Source organism: Lytechinus pictus, chromosome 5 (genome assembly GCF_037042905.1).
Source record: "Lytechinus pictus isolate F3 Inbred chromosome 5, Lp3.0, whole genome shotgun sequence".
In the NCBI taxonomy this organism is placed as follows: domain Eukaryota; kingdom Metazoa; phylum Echinodermata; class Echinoidea; order Temnopleuroida; family Toxopneustidae; genus Lytechinus; species Lytechinus pictus.
The window spans coordinates 12656822-12678062 of record NC_087249.1 but is presented as its reverse complement, the minus strand read 5'-3'; the positions used below and the strand labels follow the sequence as shown (position 1 = coordinate 12678062).

The window sequence follows — 21241 nt, the reverse complement described above, 5'->3', positions numbered from 1 at the left end:
ACTAGGGTTTTATTTCACAGGGCCCTGGGGGGGTGTTTCACAAAGATTTAAGTATGACTTAAATCGCACTTAAATGCCGACGCGTATCTGAAATACAACGCGCAATCTAATTGATCAGTATACAGTAGTGCGCGTCCCGTCTGCACGATCTGACCAATGCGGTAATGCCTTTTATGGCGCACGCTAGGCATTTAAGTGCAACTCTAGGACATACTTAATCTTTGTGAAACACCCCCAGGTTATGCAAAACATATACCGGTACAATTTCTAAGTCAAATTTTTCCCAAGTCAAATACATTTTGATGGTACCAATAGATTTAACTTGGACAAAGTTGCTTGTGTTTTGTTGATGGTAGTGTTATCAAGGTGTGATGGTTATTGTCTTCAGTGTTGATGTTATCTGATATGTTTTTGTTCAGAATATAACATTGCAGCATAAGGAGTAAATTCAGCAACGACACCATAATGAACAACACTCATTTTTTTCCATATCCCATCTCCCCTTCTCTCATTTACATATTTCTTTAATTGCATTGTTTGCTGTGTACATCAGGCGAAAGTAAGTTTGCTAGCCATGGTAATGATTGCATCCATGAAGCACATGTTGCATCTTTCAAATTAGGTTGACTTTTTAGTACCAGCATCAATTTCATATCTTCAGAGTTTGTATTGAATTAACTGTGCCCACAGATAAAAAAAAAAGAGATATAAATATTTCAAAGAAAATAATTTGTATGTATTTTATTTTGTTTCTTTAAGTAGGCATTGATGAAGTAGTTTCATACATGTTTCTCACAGTATATACAAATGACTCTCATACATTTAGATAAAAAATGCATACATTTAGACTTAAAATATTAGTAATTAACATATTTAGAAAGCCCACATTTGTTTAGGAACAGCAAGATGACATGCAGTATTTTCACAAAAAGGGGTGCCACCTTTCAGGCTTAAGTCTGAAATTCAGACCTCTTCACCTTATTTTTAGCCATAGAAATCACATTTTTCTGTACAAAATAGGTCATTTTCAGACTTTAAAAAAAAATCTTAATATGTGGCATACCTGCTTTAGCATGTACATGTAAAGTGAGAATGATGCTTGGTGTGATCTCAATGTTTGTTGTAATTTAGTGTACATGTATGTATTGATATGAGCATGCATTTTTTGCATGAATGATATTTGGTCGCTTATTTCAGTCATGCAAATTTGCAACTGTCAGTGATCACAAACACAAAGAACCACAAGCTTACAAAGCCTTGTTGATTATGCCAATCTGCACGTACTGTATTCTGTGGTCAAAATTGAAACAGGAGAAAGTCATTCAAATAGAAATGAAACATTGAAAATGGAAGAGAATGCCTCCATGCTGCTTGATGTTAAATGTACCCTATGGTTTTTGCTTGTGATGTTCTTGAATTACTTAACAGACTTGAAAAACAGCCACAGCAAGTTTGCATTCTGAATATTTTACAAAATTATTTGATTAACAAATATAAGAAAATAGACGTACATATTGTTAACATTCATTTAATAAAAATTGTTCAACTTCCATAACTCTGATAGTAATCTTCGTTGCATGCAAGTAGAATATAAAAGTTCAGTTGTCTTTGAAAACAAATCAAGATTATAATATTTTTAGCTCCTGTAATATTTTGTAATGTACCTCATTTAGATAATTTCTGTAAAATTCCACCTAGACAAACAATTGCACTGTAGTCCACAAAGTACTTTTTTAATACATATGAGAACGATATATTGAAATACATTTCTTATAGATAATGGATAAGATACAATGACTTATCATTTTTTTTTCATAGATGATCTATAAGATATAATGACTGATGAATTAAAATATTTTTTTCATAGATGATGGACAAAATAGAATGACTGGTTAATGTAATAGGTAGTCTAGATGCATGATGTCCTACATGTATGAGTTTGCAAGACTTTACGATTTGATAGTCGAGTGCTGTGTCTTCGTCTTAACACTCCACTTTGACCTTTGACCTTCCGTAACAGCTATGAGTTAGTACAAGAGATGCAGCAGACGTTCATGAGTACAAGTAGGAGTGTACAGGTCATTGACAACAAACCAGCCGATGCGTGAGTTTAACGCACGCTGTATCGTGGATGAACATATGCAAGACTATGAACGTGGATGATTAGGCCCGAGTCATTGAAGCATTTTCACAAAACATTCATTCGGTTTTGTAAACAGTTGTAGTCAGGGATTTTTTTTTCTTTTCATGTTATAATCTAACAGTTCACAAGCAGTCATTCACATAGCTGTTGAATGTTTTGACTCGGCCCTAATGATTTTGAATGCAATCAGATCGGCATCTTGATGAAACGGGAGCATGGGATGTAGTATACATTTCTCCTTTTTTGCATTGGATAGTGGATATTTTAAAACTAGACATTATGATATAATGATAATAATATAGGATTTGTATAGCGCACATATTCACTTTGTTACATGTAGGTGCTCAAGGAGCTCCTACATGTATGTTACCCTGGCTAAGCTACATGTAGTCTACCGATTCCGGTGCTCACAGGTTTATGTGATAACTGGTTATTGAGTTGTTTTTCCCAAGGAGTCGTGCTGGATTTCATGTGCATTTAGTGCATCATGATATAATTGTTTCTCCACTACAGTATGTTATTCTTTCCCAAAGTTTATAAGGGGTTGCAATGGATTTAAATTGAGATTGATCCAAATTCTTATCTCTTAATCAGTCTGTGATCAGTCTTTGTTTGAATTTGATTAGAAGGTATTAAAGATGAATACCAGATGGAAAACTTTATATAAAGAATGTCAATGTCATGCTGATTGATGAAATAATGTAGATCTATATGCATCTTGACATGCACAAGGATTTAATTGTAAACTGCAAAATATAAATGTGGAATATTCTTGACATAGTTTCAGCAAGTTTTACCCTTTCAAAGGACTTTCTGTGTTTTCAGAGCCATTACTCAGAGACCAAAAATATCAGTGATCTTGGAGACTGCTCAAAGACCTTGCCGATTTTTTTTGTCTTTCGGTGGTCTTTCAAGTGTCTCTGTTCTGTGGAATGGGGGTTTAAAGGCCACCGCACACCTTACGACTGTTCGCGATCCGATTTTGGAACAAATCGCATTTTGCTCATTTTCTGAAAATGTGAATGGAACAAATCATTTTATTTGAGGTTAAAATTAATTGAAAAAATACTAATATAACCATTTAAAAAGATTGCAAGCCTTTATATTGGAGTAAAGGCCAAACTAGTTTCAAATCGTAGCCAATCGTACGACTGCTATGACGTCATTACAACTAGATATTAAATTCACTTTTATTCTAAGAAGGATGATAGCATAGTCACAGATTTGAACATCTATTCGTACGATGATTGAGAGCATCCAATTCTCAATATTAGCATCAAATTCTACATTTTATTCTGAAATCGGGTCGCAGACCAATCGTAAGGTGTGTGGTCGCCTTTAGGAGTCATTTAAATGTAAGAGATATTTAAATGGGCCATAAGTGTATTTCTCATATTTACACATTCCAATATCATATGCAGTCGACATGTATATTAATATCTCTCAAATATGAAATGAATTACTTCCTCACATACCGTGACATGCATATCCCATTATTGTAGACCATTCAGAGCTTTGCATTTCAGTCACTTCCCACACAGTAATTCACATCCATTGGACATGTAAGACATTAGATAAAAATGTTGTTATGATGATTATTTTTTCCAAATGAAATATTGTTTTTGTCTTTTTGAAAATGCATCATTCATCAGATTATTTGTATATTCAGAGTAAGTGTTGATTCTAACCTAGCCCATCAAGCTAGCTCCCTTGCTTGGTGTCCAGAGAAGCCTTGTAACAAACCTAACCCAAAATCCAATATCTCTAATCCCACTATTATTCCAGAAATTGTTTGTGTAAAAAAAAAATGCCTTTGCCTTCAGACTCCTTGAAATCCTAATATCGATATTAAATTTTGTGAAATGAATTTTCTTTGAACTGTTTTAGAAGAGTAGCTATGGGATGGCTTGTTTGTAAGGTTTACAAGGAAAGGAATTTTAGTCTGTAATTGATGCTAGACTAAAGTTTATTTATTCTTGGACAATATTTACTTCTTATTAGACTATTTCTGAAGCATGATAAATTGTGAATTGTGCATGACACTCACAATTTTTGTATAAGCTGCATTACAAGACAGAAATATATAATGCTTATCTTTGTTTCAGGCAAAAATGCTTGTGAAATGCTGTATATCTTTGGTTGCTCTGCACAAAGTTGTTCAGTCTGTGACCATAAATGTTATCTTATTTACTGCTTGAACCAGTGTCGCCTTTAATATACTTATGGTACAGGGGTGCTTCATTTTGAGTATATATGGATACTTCCATTTCAAAATGAATTACACCTATGCACAGAGTAACTTATCAGTCGATTTCAAAGGTTTATGCGAAATGTTATTATGCATGTTTATACAGAAATAATGAGTGCAATGCCTGAGGCGAGACCTGTATCCCATCCTTTTTCTTTTTTCTGTGATGTACCCCTTTCCTATCAATAAATGGTTTTGATACCATTGATGCTTGCTGCATGTTTGCTGGTACCCTGGAAAACAATTGTCTCAATGTAGCGATATGGTAAGAAGCTGTACAGGACCTCTTCATTAATTTATCTTTTAAATAGTTCCAAGGTGTATGCTCCTTGTTGGTTTGTATCCACTTAGTCTAATGTAGATGGTCTGAATGTTCAGATCGTCTATAAAACACCATCATGGCTGAACCAACTTGGTCTAATAGCAGATGGTCTAATTATCAGATCTTCTAACACCATCATGGCAAGACCAACTTGGTACATGGGCTAAATGGCAATCAGACCAAATGGTTAGTAGACATACTGGTTGCAGATGAACTTTAATTAGACCATGTGGGATGAGACCAAATGGAAAGTAGACAAATCAATTTTAGACCAAGTGGCACTTGCCTACTCTGGCCCCTGGGGCCTGCAACAGGCCCCAGGGGCCTGTTACAGGGAGGGTTGCGTATAAACGCAAGTCAAAATATCAAGCGCAAGTCCCGAATACGGGTGCTTCATTGGCTGAAAATCAAGTTGCGCAAGATTTTTTGAGTTGCGTTTGATCGTAACTCTTTCTGCAAAGGGGCCCTGATGTTGGTATTCAGATGTTTTTTAACCAATCTTTTTGTCTCTTTGCTTGTTTTAGTTCCAAATTTGATATGATGATGGAGATGAATTATTATTAAGATGTTTTTATCAATCTTTTTGTTTCTTTGCTTGTTTTAGTTCCAAAGTGGATAGAATGATGGAGATTAATTCTTATTAAGATGTTTTTTATCAATCCTTTTGTCTTTCTGCTTGTTTTAGTTCCAAAGTCAATAGAATGATTGAGATCTGATGTTGGTATTAAGATGTTTTTATCAATCTTTTTGTCTCTTTGCTTGTTTTAGTTCCAAAGTGGATAGAATGATGGAGATTAATTCTTATTAAGATGTTTTTTATCAATCCTTTTGTCTCTCTGCTTGTTTTAGTTTCAAAGTGGATAGGATGATGCAGATCTGATGTTGGTATAAAGATGTTTTTATCAATCTTTTTGTCTCTTCTACTTGTTTTAGTTCCAAAGTCGATATGACGATGGAGATCTGATGTTGGTATTGAGATGTTTTTATCAATCTTTTTGTCTCTTTGCTCGTTTTAGTTCCAAAGTGGATAGGATGATGGAGATCGTGACAGGTAACCCTATGGTCATCAGGATGGTCGTCACATTCAACAGGTAACACTAAGTATCTCTTAAATCTTATTTTTTTTAATACTTAATACATGGGATTTTGATAATACATAGGATTTATATAGCACATTTTCCATCTTCTATTAAATGCTCAAGGTGCTCCAAAGCAAATAAGAGAAATTCCAAATCTATCTATAAATATATCAAAAGACATTATTTCCTGAAGCTATCAGATTATGGAACTCACTCCCAGCAAAGATAGTCCACAGCACCTCCCTCGCGTCTTTCAAGCAGGAGGTGCAGCAAAGGAGGCTTCGTTAAGGCCACTTCTGTTTTTAGCTGCACATTGTTATGTAGAGATTTTTACTGGCACTATTCATCTGGGCACTTTACAAGCACAAGTAATGCGAGAATATGCCAACGACGGTCTGTACTTGACGGGAAGAAGAAGCAAAATCATTACTGGTTTGAATTCAACAATGAATAAATAGATGGTTGTCTGTCCAAAATACTTGTTAAAGGGATAGCATAATGGTGGCAATAGCGAATAAATTCTACATGTATAAATAAATATCTGGGGAATTTAGTGTTTCTTCTGCATAATGTTAACCTTTGAAATAAAAGTGTAGTTGTGATGAAAAAAATATTCATTGTTGTTACCCTATGCTATGTTCAGCAAATAGATTGCTGAAGCAAGGACTGACATTTACTGTAAAGGAGAAATTTGTCCCGAACACAAGATAAGAAAGCTAGTATTTGTTCATGAATTGCTATTCTACTCAATATTTGATATATATTTGATTGTGTATACCAACTGAAGTAGAATTTTCTGAGCAAGTCCGATCAAACATTTATTTTTGTTTGATGACAGAGGTCAGAAAGGTCAGAGTTCACTGAGGGACATCCTCCAGCCGTTGGTAAAGGGTGTGATGGATGATAAGAATCTAAACATCAATACCAATCCTGTTGAGGTCTACAAGCAGTGGATTAATCAGATGGAAACACAGACCGGAGAAGCCAGGTAAGAATAAGAGTAGGATTTAATAAATAATTACATCCATTTTACCCAGGATAGCCACTTTCCGTCACAAGAAAACTGTTCTCCCAGTGGGCCCTACTTAACTATTACCCCAGCTTTAGTTGGGCTGCTTAGGCGCTGAAGCATTCAAGGAATTCCCATTTCTACACTTGGTTGGAGAGTGGCAAATGTAGATAAATACCTTGCCAAAGGATGTGAGTGCTGTGGTAGGATTGGAACCGCGTACCTCGTAATTCGTAATCCTGAGATTTATCCGTTCATCTACAAAATCTTTAAAGAATGAAATATAGGAGAGGGTGATGGGGGAAAAGTGAAAATACGCAGCTTTGCTTTCACAATGCAAAGTATTAAGAAGGAGATTAGATTTACCATGGCTACTCCTACCTTATTACACTCACATACATGTACAATGTAGTCTGATAAGCTCAAAACTGATTTAAGAGGAAAGATAAATTTTCGAGTGATAACTATTATTTTGTCATCACCGTTGAGATGTGCAAAATTTACTTCTATAGACATTGATTTGCAGTACCTTAAATGATCAGTTGTGTAGAAGCAATAAGACTCTTGTATTGGGGAATTATATATTTTGTCAACCGCAACTTATAGGATAATGAATGCCTATGTCGATAATGTAATGATCACCGAAATTAAAAGTGACACGACATTTGCTCTACCGATATTTGCTCCATTCTTAATATCTCAGAGTACATAAGGTTAGAGTTAAGATTGTAATAGAGTTTTGCTTCAGAATACTGTGAAGATTAGGATTGGGGTTTATTTAGTTTTGGAAGTTAGATTTTTTGTTTGGCTTAAGGTGCAGATTTTCCATTGGCGAAATTGTCGCTAGAGCAAATGTCATGGAACCAAATTGAAAAGGTAAATATCATCTTTCCAAATGTTATTTTCAACAGCAAGCTACCTTACGATGTCCCATCAGATCAAGCCTTGAAACACAAGGAAGTCTTGGAGAGATTAGATGCATCCGTTACACAGCTTGGTGAAGTCAGCAAGAGGTTCCTCAATGCTATCATCTCATCCGTTGATATGATACCGTGAGTACTCCTATTCCCTGTCCCTAATTCCAAATGTCCTTGGCGTCATTGCATAACAGTTGTTATGGTAACTACCATGGTAACAATGCTCATCAGCCAATCAAAATCAAGGATCCATGAAAGATACCATGCATCAGGGCCCAGGCGGTGTTTCATAAAGCTGTTAGTAAGTTACGAGCGACATCACAAATGACTGGTGATCCTTTCTGAAGTGCTAAATAATCACCAATAAACATTTAATGATCAATATCATTTACCACAAGAAAGGATCACCAGTCGTTCTTAAAGTCACTCTTAACTCACGAACAGCTTTATGAAATAGCCCCCTGGTCCCAGTAACACAGAAGTTCACGCCTGTTAGGAGGCTGGCAAAGTGTGGATTGACGCCTTGCCAAAGGACGCCAGGCCACGTTGGGATTCGAACACATGACCCTCTGATCACAAGACGAGAGTCAAAACCACTATACCACAACTCTTTCACAGAGAAGATGCAGTTTCAGACAATAAATACCGCCCTAGATCCACGTGCCCAGGAGAGAATCAATGCATAGTCTGTTACAGTGCATTTATAAAGGTACACATATTACACTTCCCTAGTATTATAATAACAAGGCTTTGTGTGTGCAGCTCAAGGGATTGGCTCCTAGATTTGAGAGGATAATAACTTTTGCCAAGACTGTTGCAAGAAATGATCCATTGTGTCACAGACCTAAAACCCCTGGCAATTGTCAGTCCCCAGACTTGAATATTTTTTTAAATTAAATATGTATCTTTAAAACCCAATTCATACACAATGAAATTAGATATGTTTTGATTTGACCTTGTTTCTTCTCGCTGATGTTTTCCTTGCTTTAGGTATGGTATCCGTTACATTGCCAAAGTCCTGCGGGAGTCCCTTCATGCTAAATTCCCTGACGCATCAGATGAAGAGGTTTTGAAGGTAAGTTATAGAGGTAAAATTTCTAAAGGGATAGTCCAGGCTGGAGATATTTATATCTCAATTGAGTAAAATTCACAAAGCAACCTGCTGAAAATTTGATCAAAATGGGATAACAAATAACAATGTTATTGAATATTAAAGATTTGCATTATTCCGGTGAAACAGTTCCTGGCATGTCTTTATGAATATCCATTAGGTAGGCTGATGATGTCATACATGTATCCCCACTTGTTCTTTTTTTTTATTATATGAAATTAGGTTTATTCAAAAAAATTTTATTTGTTATCCAATTTTGATAAAATTTTCAGCATTTTGCTCTGTGAAATTTACTCTATTTATTTAGATATAAATATTTTCAGCCCAGACCATCCCTTTAAAGGGATACATTGCTTTAAGCAGGAACAAAAAGTTCTCTCGGGCCCCGTTTCAAAAAGTCTTATAACTACGGTAACCTTGCTACTAATTACTCTTTTATTAACCGGTGAGTTGGCTCAGTTGGTAGAGCGTCCGTCTCACAACCGGGAGGTCGGGGGTTCAAACCCCGGCCGCGTCAGACCAAAAGACGTTAAAAGATGGGAGTTGCTGCTACCCTGTTTGGCGTTCAAAGATTAAAGGGATAGAGCCTCATCAATCTGGCGCTGCACAGCGGCTGCCGGGCCCACGATCAATTGGGCAAAGCAAATTTTCGGAGTATTTCATTTCATGTCTATTTCGAACAATAAATTATGGATTTATCATTATTTATTTATCATTACTATGGCAGCTACCATGGTAACAGGGCTCAGCAGCCAGTCAGAATCAAGGTTACCATGGTAGTTACAATAATGGCAAAGTCAGCAAAGTTGTCTTTATGAAATAGCCCCAGGGTAGTAATTTACCAGTAATGTTTCCATTGCAGTTAGTTGAACTACAGAATAGCTAATTGTATAAATGTATAGATATTTCACTTCTATTTTAAGGTTCCATGACATTTGCTCGAGCGACAATTGCTCCGATGTAAAATCTGCACCTCTCTAAGTGTACACGAGGAAAGAACTTACAGTAATTATATTCAAAGAGTCTGCATACTAGTAATTCATTAATTGTTTTGTACCATGGTACAATTAATAATGATATGGACATTTGCAATGCGCCAGTATCCATCATAAAAAGATGCCCATGGTGCAGCAAAGATATGAAATAAATGGAAACCTATTAAAGAAGGGGAAGAATTTTATTTTATTAAAAGTTTGTGTGAATAACCAGCTTTTCAGGGAATTTTTTAAAAGTGGTAAAGACATAGAAATATTTTGGATTGTCTTTTGGAAGTTTATTCCAAAGGAGTGGCCCAGCATATTGAAATGATTGATTTCCCCATTTATTGAAACCACCTGTGTAAGTTCAGGCCATAGGTTTTATAATCTCAATTCCACTCAGTGGTGAAGAGTACATCTGTTGAAGGTAAACACCAAATTTCCTTTTAAAACAGGCGCTATTGGTGTTGTAGACTGCAGAAATGCCCATTAGTAGGATTTTATCCTATTTTGTAGGATTTTTAAGAGGTAAGTTACACTAAAGAGTATTGTTCCTCATGTGAGAATTATGATTTTTTTTGTTCAAAATTTTAGCCAAAAGTAGGATTTTAGGCTTTAAAGTAGGAAAAAAAAAAATTAAGAATAGTTTTTTTTTTCACAATTAAGGTTGGCAGTCCTGAGACTGTAGAGATTGAAGAGTATGTGATGAAGTCTGATTTTATCCACCTTCTGTCCCTCTCCACGTCCACTCGTATAGATTGTAGGAAACCTGATCTACTATAGGTACATGAATCCTGCCATCGTGGCTCCTGATGCCTTCGACATCATCGACATCGGGGTAGACAAGATGATGACGGTGGAACAGAGAAGGAACCTGGGATCCATCACCAAAGTACTGCAGAGCATTGCTTCAGGGAAACAGGTAAGGGAGGGAGAAATAATTATAAGGTGACAGTATAAGAGTTTGGAGGTTATGGTGGGGGTGATGTTGATGATCATGGCAACATTTGTGGTGTGGTCATTGTTACAGCAGTGGTGGTGGTGGTGGTGCTGCTGCTGCTGGTGATGATGATGTTAATGATGATGATTATGATGATGATTTTGGTGATGGTGGTGGTGATGATGATGATGAGGAGGAGGATGATGATGGTGATTATTATGATGATGAATATTATAAGGAGGAGGAGGAGGCTAATAGTGATGCTGGTTCTGGTGATTGAGGTGATGATGTCAATGATGACGTTGATGGTGATGATGGTGGTGGTGGTGAATTAGGTGATGATGATGATGATGATGATAACGACAACAATGTGGATAATGATTCTCACAGTGGTGGTATTGGTGGTAGTGATGATAATGATGATCATGTTCATGACAATGACTACAATGATGATGATGAAGATGAATCTTATGATGATAGGGATGAGGATGAAAATCATACTTTTCATGAATTATACCAAGAAGGGGGATATACACTGTAAGGAAATAAGTCATCAGACTTTCACAAGTCGTGTCATATGTCATTATGATAATGGCCCTGATGATGAAGATCAAAATATGGATGTACTTTTCATTAAAATGCATATTGCTTTTATTTGGACACCGCCCACCTTTCCCACAGAAATTTCCCGTGTTTGGTACATTACTCATGGAGTCAATGGAAGGAGTAAGTCGTCTGACCAGGAATGCTGCATGAGCATGGATCTTGATCGAATAAAATATGATTTTGAGTTTTATTTTCAGACCCGATGGATGAACCCATGAATATTAATGTATCATGGGCCTGTATTTTGAGGTAGGGTTTAAATCAAACTCTGGTCTAAAGTTATGGTTTAATTATGGATAGCCAGTTGTGAAAAAAAATCCCCATCAGTAGAGGTTCAATGTATCAGCTCATTTGACTCTTGAATTGATCTTAACTGCCTGGGCATGATAAATAAGATAGTTGCCTTCACTTTTCAAGAATTTAATGATGAGCACAGTAAACATAAGAAACTTACAATGTGAACAAAATTTTGAAAATTTTGGCTTGCCATAATATCAGCTTAACTTCAGGCCAGAGTTTGAATTAAACCCGACTTCAGAATACTGGTCATGGTGTTTAATGCAAGCATTAGACCCTCAATATGCCATGTGGGAATCTGCACACAGTAAAGTATTATACTCTTGCACTTTAGTAGCTTGAACAAGCACCAAGAATTCTGGTTAACCATAATGCTTCCTGCACATGGGGAATTTTGAATTTTGCTTGGTTCGGTTTGTTTTGGTTTTATTATTGCATTTCATGAAATATAAATATATCTGGAATCATTGATCAATACACATTTCGATATGAATTTTAATGTTAATCAGAAAAGATACTGTGTTATTAAACTGTAAACATTGATTTTTATTGTTTTTATACCAAAATATTTTTTTTTTACCAAAATAATAAAAAATAATGATTAAAAAAATCAATGTCCATAGTTTAATAACACAGTATCTTTTCTGATTAACATTAAAATTGAAATCGATGGAATATTGAAAGGGGAGAAGAAAGAACACTTAGAATCAATATGGTTGTGTTTTTTTTCCAAATTTTGTTGATATGATGTATATTTTAAATTGTATATAAATGTAATGTACACTTCTAAAGATCCAGAGGAAATACATAACAGTTTATCTGGTTCAGTACATGTACGTGCACCACTTCAAGATTCAAATATTCAAAATATTATAAAAATTATTTTTTATACGAAATTCCAGCCTCCACTGGAAATAAATGAACTTAAATACACAAACATGACAAAGATATGAATATTCATAAATAAGAGACAATTATAAGTCACATTTGTTATGATTATTAGATTTTTATATCGCTGTTTAGAAAGAGAAAGATATATATTTCATCAGCAGTTATTCTTGCTTGCTTGCTTAAACTTTAGAGGTATTGAAAAATTTTTTTTTTTTTTTTTTGGAAGGGGGGGGGGGGTCAGTATTAAAGTATCACTGAGATTATAATATTTGTAAGATCGGATGTTTGAAAGTTTTTTTTTGCAGGAGTTTCTGCATTTTATTCATAAATGAATAATAAAGTAACATGTTCCCAAAATAACAAAGATATAGATGAATACATTTTAAATTTTGACAATCAAAGAGTTATTTAATACTGACAAAGACTGATAATTGAATTATACATAAAGCATGTGATATACTATATATAGTATAAAGTTGGGTAAAATACAGGGGCCAGCTGTTATAAGCACAAAACTGCTTAATGCAGTTATAGCAGCCAGCTTTGATCGACAAGTCGTCTTAGAAGTCTCTGGGCTTATTGATAGATTTAATTGATAATGTTAAAAAAAACAATGGTTTAAATTCCTTATTTGGTCATTGTTACCAACTCAAGATGGAGAATAATTTCAAATCTAAATCAATTAAGAGAGATATGGGAACAAGCATGTGTTTGAAACATATTTTGAAACCTACCAAAGAAAAATATGAATGAAGGCGATGTCTGCATTTTGCCTCATGGTTCACAAAAATCTTAATAGCAACTTGCATTCTTGTTCATCAGTTGAAGTACGTGAAAATCCTGCTTCTCATTACTCTGACATACATCGTGTATATGAAAGACCGAGAAAGTTGACACAGAGTATGAGTATAACAGGAATAAAGTGTGTAATAATTCAAAAGTTACGAGTTATTTGTGATGATCAGGCCAGTGAATTATATTATATTATCTATGGCTAGACTTCCATGGTGAAATTAATCTGGGTTTATTCATCATGGAGAGCTTTAAGTTGGTGACATTATGATCAGAAATAATGGAAAGAGTGGATACAATAACAAGATATTCAAGGCCTAAAGGTCTTTCATGTCCATGGGATTCTGATAACATTCTTCTTTTTTCGGTATACCGATTTCAAATCTATGTAGGCAGAACAGTTGCTATGAATTCTGAGCGTAAAGCTTTTGATCCATTTTTTAAGTGGTACTCCGGGCTGAAAATAATTTCATTTAAATAAATAGTTCAGTTCCCTGAGCAAAACATTGAAAATTTCTTCAACATCTGATGACAAGCGACGATTGGTGTTTGAAGGAAATTGCAATATTTTGTGAAAACCGTTATATGCATACAACTGGAAATAATACAAAACCTTTATGTCATAACTTTGTTATACATGTACCTTGTCCGATGAAATTTTGAGTATTTTTCTGATTTTACTTTTTCCATTCAAATCATATTAATTTCAGCCTGGAGTATCCCTTTAATTTCAGCTTTGTCACAATTTTAGTTGCAATCAAGTGAAATTCTAGAATCAAGGTTTGCATGTGATTTTTTTTTCTCCCTCGAGATGTCTCACAGTTGCATGGAAGACACCGTTGGAATTGAAGTTGGAAAAAAAAAAGATATTTTTTTCTTTTTTTTTTTGCCTCCAGTGCGATCCCTATATTGTTAGATCGCGATCTTGAATTCTAGTGAATAACTGAATAATACATGACCCACCACCCCAAAACCAAGTATAGAGAGTTTTCGCAATCACGACGCGGCCGTTCTACATGTATACAACGCACCAATTCCTTTGAAAATGCAAGTCAAATCACAATGGAGACCTGAGAGGCTATTGCCGAAAGTTGGTGGACTGGGACAGCAGATCATCCGAAGATTTGGACGGGACGAACAATTGCAAATATGTCGCTGTCCAGAGTCACGAGACGATCGACACTGCTGTCCCAGTCCACCAACTTTCGACAAAGCCTCCCATCTCTCCATTGTGATTTGACTTGCATTTCCAAAGGAATTGGTGCGTTGTAGAGAGAGGCTGCGTCGTGATTGCGAAAACTCTATATCAAGTCACCAGGGAAGATTCTCTGTAAATAGCCAAACTGCTTGGAAGTTTCACCAAGATTGCACAGTGTGCACATCTCATGCCTGAGTTGAACCTGAACTTTAAAACATGTTTTCTCCTTATTGTTGCTTTACTTAATTCCTATTGCATTCCTACTACATTCACTTAAGTATTTGAGTGGGTCATTGACAATCAATTTTACAAAGTTACCTCTCATTTCAAAGCTTGCACTGTAGCATGTACTTTTCAAGCTCAATAAATAGCTTTAGTGGACTCGTTGGTTTCGGGTTGGCAGGTGATGTATGGTGGCCTCCACTCAAAGAAAATATCCACACCAGGTTAGGAATAAAAATGGACCCTAAAAATATTATTAGATTATTTTTTTCCACTCTGGCACTATTTCTGAATTATAAGAGGCTTTTTTTTCAGGGGCTACTTTTTTACCTCGGACATCTGGCAACTGTGTATTGTAAATCCACATACATATTTCTAGAAGTGAAAAACATGTTTCATGCCAAGTCTGTTTTTCAGTCTTTTATTTTTATTTATGCATTTTGGTCTATATATACATGTATTTACATATTGGCTATGATATACCATGATGGTTTTAACTAACAACATTTATTCAACACTTATATTTCTAGTTCCTTGAGGAGAATCTACATCTTACCAAACTGAATGACCTAGTTATCAAGTCCTTTGAGAAATTCAAGTAAGTTGTACACCTTTTTAAAGTGCAAACCACTGTCATTGCCTAATACCCTTCATTCCTTTCTAATATGTTCTGTGGCGGGAGTTGCCTAAGAGACTTTAAATATTGAAGCAGCTCCACTTAGAAATATGAGTGTGATCTTGAAATTTTGTAAAAGTGTAGAGGATAAATACATGTATATGTACATGTATGAAATGTAAAGATATTCAACATATCTATCAGTCCCTTCAAGGAAAACTGCAATTTTTCTGTTAAAAAATGCATTCTTTGGGCTTGCATTTGAAGAGAGTAATGTAGTAAGAAAAGAAAATTGATTGGGTAGATGGGTCTATTCTTTATTTCTCCTGGGTCTTTAATGTTCTTAGATTATTCCATTTTATTTGTAGAAGATGAAAATAAATTGAAATAAAATGAAATATTAGTAACATTACTGACACTTTTCTGTAAATATATAGAGATGTGTTTGCAGAGACTTGCTGCTGGTCGATAGAGCTGACCACATAAATCAAGGCCAGAAAAATTACTGTTATTTGTTTTGTTTTGGGTTAAAAAAAAAAACTTCATGAATATTATCTATTCATGGGCATTACCCGATACGTTTATCATTTTCTCATCTTTAATCATCAGGGATTTTTTTTTTTTTGGGGGGGTCATCTATTAATGGAGCGTCGTGGCCCAGTGGATTAGTCTTCGGACTTTGAAACAGAGGGTCGTGGGTTCGAATCTCAGCCATGGCGTAATTTCCTTCAGCAAGAAACTGATCCACAGTGTGCTGCACTCAACCCAGGTGAGGTAAATGGGTACCGGTAGGAAGTAATTCCTTAAAAAGCTGTGTGCGCTATGAACGCCTAGCTTAGCCGGGTAATATAGGAGCGCCTTGAGCACCTAACAAGGTGGATATGTGCGCAATATAAATACCCTATATTATTATTATTATTATTATTATGGGCAATACCCGATACATTTATCAAATTTGTTTATCTTTTTAATTCATCAGGGATTTCTGTAGGAAAGTGTGTGATGTCCCAGAGCCAGAGGTCAAGTTTAACATCAATGAATACTCAGACTTTGTGAATCCATCCAAACCCATCGTCTTCATCTCTGTCAAAGAAATCATTGATACACATGCAGTAAGTAGACTCCTATCATCCACTGACTATGGTGTCTCGGAATAGTTTATTTTTATATAGAGGGTGCTATGTTTTCTTATGAATCAAAATTATATGCAAGGTTTATGGATAGAAGATAGAGAATTTGCTTTTTCGTGTTATGTATGTTTTTATTGAAGACATTAGGAAGAAATATTAAGGTTTTCTTTGTCATTTTTTTAAATTTATAATTAAGATATCAGATGGCTTGAATAAGGTTAACACTTAAAGGATGAAAAGGTTTGTTTTTTGGTTACACTAGAAATCACAATCTGCATAAAGTTATTTTGATCATATTGTTGATCCTTAAACAATATAAAGGTTATGATTAGTATTCATTAATTTCTAATTCAAAATGTGTATGTATTCCCAGTATTACATATATTGGAAAATCTTCTACTTACACTTTTATGCTAGTATAATTATTACTGATGCAATTTCTTACACCAATAATCAAGCCCTTTTTGCTGTTTTTCCTATGATTTTCACAGCAACTTCTAGAGAATCTTGAGGTGCTTGCCTCAGATCAGAATGATCCTATTCATGAACTCCTTGAAGATCTCGGAGAGGTGCCTTCTGTAGAAGATATCTTAGGTAAAGATGATAAGAAAAAATATATATGTTCCTTCTTTTCATTAGAATGATTATTCATATATGTTTTGTGTTAATAATATGGATATAATAAACCTGTTTTAAGATGGATGTCAGTCAAGTCAGTAGTCCTAAGTTTCTTAAATCTGATTTTATTCCATTCAGGTTGGCAATTTCATTATTTGGGGGAAATTTAGGAATATCCCGCCCAGGTGGGAAATACTGGGAAAAAATTTGTAAATGCTGGGAAGTACAGGGAAATGCTGGAATATGCTTGAGAAACACCTGAACATAAAGATTAACAACTGTGATAACTTTTGCCATTCTTGTAACTACATGTACTATGGAAAGCTTGAATTTGATTGGTTGCTGAGCCCTGTTACCATGGTAATTGTCATAATAGCAAAGTTACGTGACGGCCCCTTATCTGTAAGGGGGGAAGTTTGTACAAATAATATTCCTGAGCCAGACTCTTCCTGTAACTTCCAAGAAAATGAAACCTGGGGGTGTTTCACAAAGATTTAAGTATGACTTTAATAGAGTGGCACGTAATTTCAGTTGGTTACAGTATATGTATGACACATCACCCCATTGGTCAGATCATGCGCACGCAATGAGCACTAACGTGTATCTGTCGATCAAATTACGAATTAAATAACATGTGTGCATTAGCATTTAAGCATGACTCAGGGGGTCTTGCAAAAAAATATTTGCAATCAATTGCAAATATTCTGTTGCAATTTTACAATTGATTGATCAATTTTAACCTTAGCAAATCAGATTACACTCCTTGTTGCAAGAGCAGATTAACTCCCAATCAAATTTGCAATTAATTGCAAGATATATATTTTTTATGTAAGGACCAAAAATAGACTTGCAATTGATTGCAAGTTTCTTGCAACACCCCATAAGTTGCACTTAACTCTTTGTGAAACACCCCCTTGGTCTTTCATCTCTATTTGTAGGTGATACTCCAAGTGACATACCGGAGCAACAGATAGAGGCTTTGGTCCAGAACATGGCTAAGACTGAGATCTCTCTCACTCTCACCAACAAGTTTGAGATCCATGAAGACGATGACAGCGATAAGAAGAGGCTCTTCATTAAGTAAGGGACTGATGATGATGGTGGTGGTGATGATGGTGATGATGGTGATGATGATGATGATGATGATGATAATGATGATGATAATGATGATGATGATGATGATGATGATGATGATGATGATGATGATGATGTTGATGATGATGAAGATGGTGATGATGATGATGATGATGATAATGGTGATTATGATGATGATGATGGTGATGATGATGATGATGTAGAACAAAAATGTGCTTTTCACCAAATACAGAAAATTATTGTTTAATGACTTTGATGATGATGAGGAGGAGGAGGAGGAAGATACATGTAAGAGATAATAAGGTGCAAGATGATTATGATGATATCAATGATTTTTTTTTAGAACCTGATATATTCTTTCCATTTTGCTTTTTATTTAGAACCAAGAGGTTACTTGTTGATATCATCAGATGTCAGGCAGGGGAAACCATACAACAGATCTTACAGACAGAAGCTAATGAAGACCAGGTAACACCCTTTATACCAATGAAGAAAGTAATCCCTTTTTCAATAAAATAATTATAGGCTTTATGTAACCTCCCCCCCCCAAAAAAAAAAAGTGTGTTAAATAAAAGGAATAGATGATTGAATGCACGAATGAACAAACAAAGGAAAGAAGGAAGGATGAGTGAGTGAGTGAATGAGTGAATAAGTAAGTAAATACATAAATTTGTAAATAAATAACTAAATGAAACAATATAAATCTAGAAATGGAGGCAGGATTTGTTGACATGATGCCTGTGATTAATACTAATTGCCAGTTTGAGGCTCATTCTAAAGAAACATCAAGACAGGACATTCTAGTAATATGTGAACAAAATTGAAATATTGAGAACTTGGTAAGGGAATGTTCAGCAAGGTTTTTCAAGTGAGCAGTTGGTAATATTTTTTTTCTACTAAACTTTCAGGAAGAGGAGCATAATAGATTGATAGATCAGAGGATGAAGAGAGATGCTAAGGCAAGTGAAGAAAGTAAAATGACGAGAAATACATCACAACTAGAAGATAGCAAGTAAGTCATCTCAATTCCTGTTTTGTTCCTTTTATATTGTTGTGGTTCCATGATATTTGCTCCAGTGACAATTGCTCCACTATGAATTCAATACACCTATCGAATGACCAACTTCAACCTTGGATTTAACACTTAACCCTATCGTAAACGTAACATACAACTCTAGTGCAACCCTAACCCTAAATCTTTAGACGAAACGAAGCCTGGAGCAATTGTCACAAGAGCAAATGTCATGAAACAATTTTTGTTTTCATCTTATAAGCCAACAACCAAGGGTGTAATTTTCAAAACGTATGTATAACTATTATCACTTTGATGATTTGAAGCTATAAGTTGTAAGTGTTGAGTTGACAGTGAAGGTAAATTTTAAAAGATAATGATTGTGAAACAGAATTTTGTCTTAAATCAGCATGAGAATTAACAAATGAGTTACTTACAAAATAAATTATGATGAAAGTAAACGCAATGCAGACATCCCCCTCCCCTCTGAGGCAAAAAAAAGGGAATGAAAATGAAAAATATGAGTATGATAAAACAGACATAGGGAATAATGCTTACTCCGAACGAATAAAGTTCCTTGTATGTAATCACCACTGATAGAATAATAGTCATTTACAGATGAATAACATCATATTTGTTTGTTATAAAAGGGACAAAGAATTTTGTGTATTTTGGGGTGAAATTTCTGAGTCCACAAGTGACAAAATATTGTACTTTCACATGTGGCCAAAGCGATGTACATGTATAAATGTGCCAGAGAGAAAAACATATAACACCCACGCAAGTACAACTGATATTATATTTTCTTATTGATAAGTTTATGGATGTGTTTCAAAATTTGCCCAAATCTTGAGTATGATCAAATCAGTTTAACAATATAGTCTAAAAATGTTTGCATTGATTCAGACAACTCACTAGGTCTAATGCCATCAAAAGGTAATAAACTTGTAAAAAAATATTTTGTTTCAGCAAGCACTTTTTTTCTAAATGCCAAGCTATGCTACATGTTTAGATCTCTGATATGATTTGCACTGTAAAATCCAAGCTACTAAGCAGGCCTTTGTGAACGTAACAGATGAATGAAATAAGTATACTTCTATTGATGTCAAAATAAATCAAAGTCTGGAATATGTACACTACCTTGTGCATTTGTTTTATAAAAAAAACATGTGCACACATAATTGTCCAGAATGCGGAGAGCATTTCTGTTGATTGAATGTAGGATAAAAGAGCAATGTTGATGAAGTGCCTTGCTCAAGTGCATAAATGCAGTGGCCAGGGATTGAACCCCAGACTTTCAATTGTCTAGTCAGGCGCCTTAGACCACTCGGCCAAAGTACCTCCACACCTTGACTGTGTGTATGGATGATTATCAAACATATTTAGTTAGAAATTGTCAATTCAAGACTAATCTATGATGATATTTTTTTTGTTTCAATAAGTAAACATGCAATTCCTTTATTAGGGACAGTGATTTTCCGCGATCGCGGAAAACGGACGGAATTCACGGAAAGGGCCTTTTGAAACGGAAAGTGGCATTTCAAACGGAAAATCACGGAAAACGTATTTTCCCTCAAAATACACAGAATAGCAACAGAAATTACTCCAAAATCACAACAAAATGAGAATATTAAATGGCCAAAAAACCCCAGAAAACACGATCTCACTTCGCTACTATCATGACAATTCACACATCGTGACTGCACTCGACATCAGCACACTCGATTGTACCCCGCACCGTAGCCGTACCCGGCCGGCCGGGTTGGGCTTCACATGCACACATATCGTTCAACTACATATACACGGTCGTGTGTTGCTGCCCTCTACGTTTGAAGATGTAACAGCACGATATCGTGGTCTTAAAATCCAAGATGGCGGATTGGCAAAAGCCGTTGACTGATGATAACGATGTCCAAAATCCCCCCAAATTATCGATGAAATATCATTTCACCGTGAAATAATGCTAATAATATGAAAGGTGAGGATGTATACATGTACATGCAAAATGGGTGTGTAAA

General features: G+C 35.3%; 1 protein-coding gene across 1 annotated transcript in view; it reads left to right on the top strand.

The window, feature by feature from the left end:
• The window catches only part of LOC129261790 (ras GTPase-activating-like protein IQGAP1), a 98025-nt gene that overhangs the window by 67678 nt on the left and 9106 nt on the right, over nt 1–21241 (top strand). The window contains exons 25-35 of the mRNA XM_064099837.1: nt 5730–5804; nt 6631–6780; nt 7713–7853; nt 8709–8793; nt 10564–10728; nt 15283–15350; nt 16348–16480; nt 16990–17092; nt 18055–18196; nt 18592–18679; nt 19120–19223. Of these exons, the coding sequence (XP_063955907.1) occupies nt 5730–5804; nt 6631–6780; nt 7713–7853; nt 8709–8793; nt 10564–10728; nt 15283–15350; nt 16348–16480; nt 16990–17092; nt 18055–18196; nt 18592–18679; nt 19120–19223 (1254 nt within the window). The remainder of the gene's footprint in view (nt 1–5729; nt 5805–6630; nt 6781–7712; nt 7854–8708; nt 8794–10563; nt 10729–15282; nt 15351–16347; nt 16481–16989; nt 17093–18054; nt 18197–18591; nt 18680–19119; nt 19224–21241) is intronic.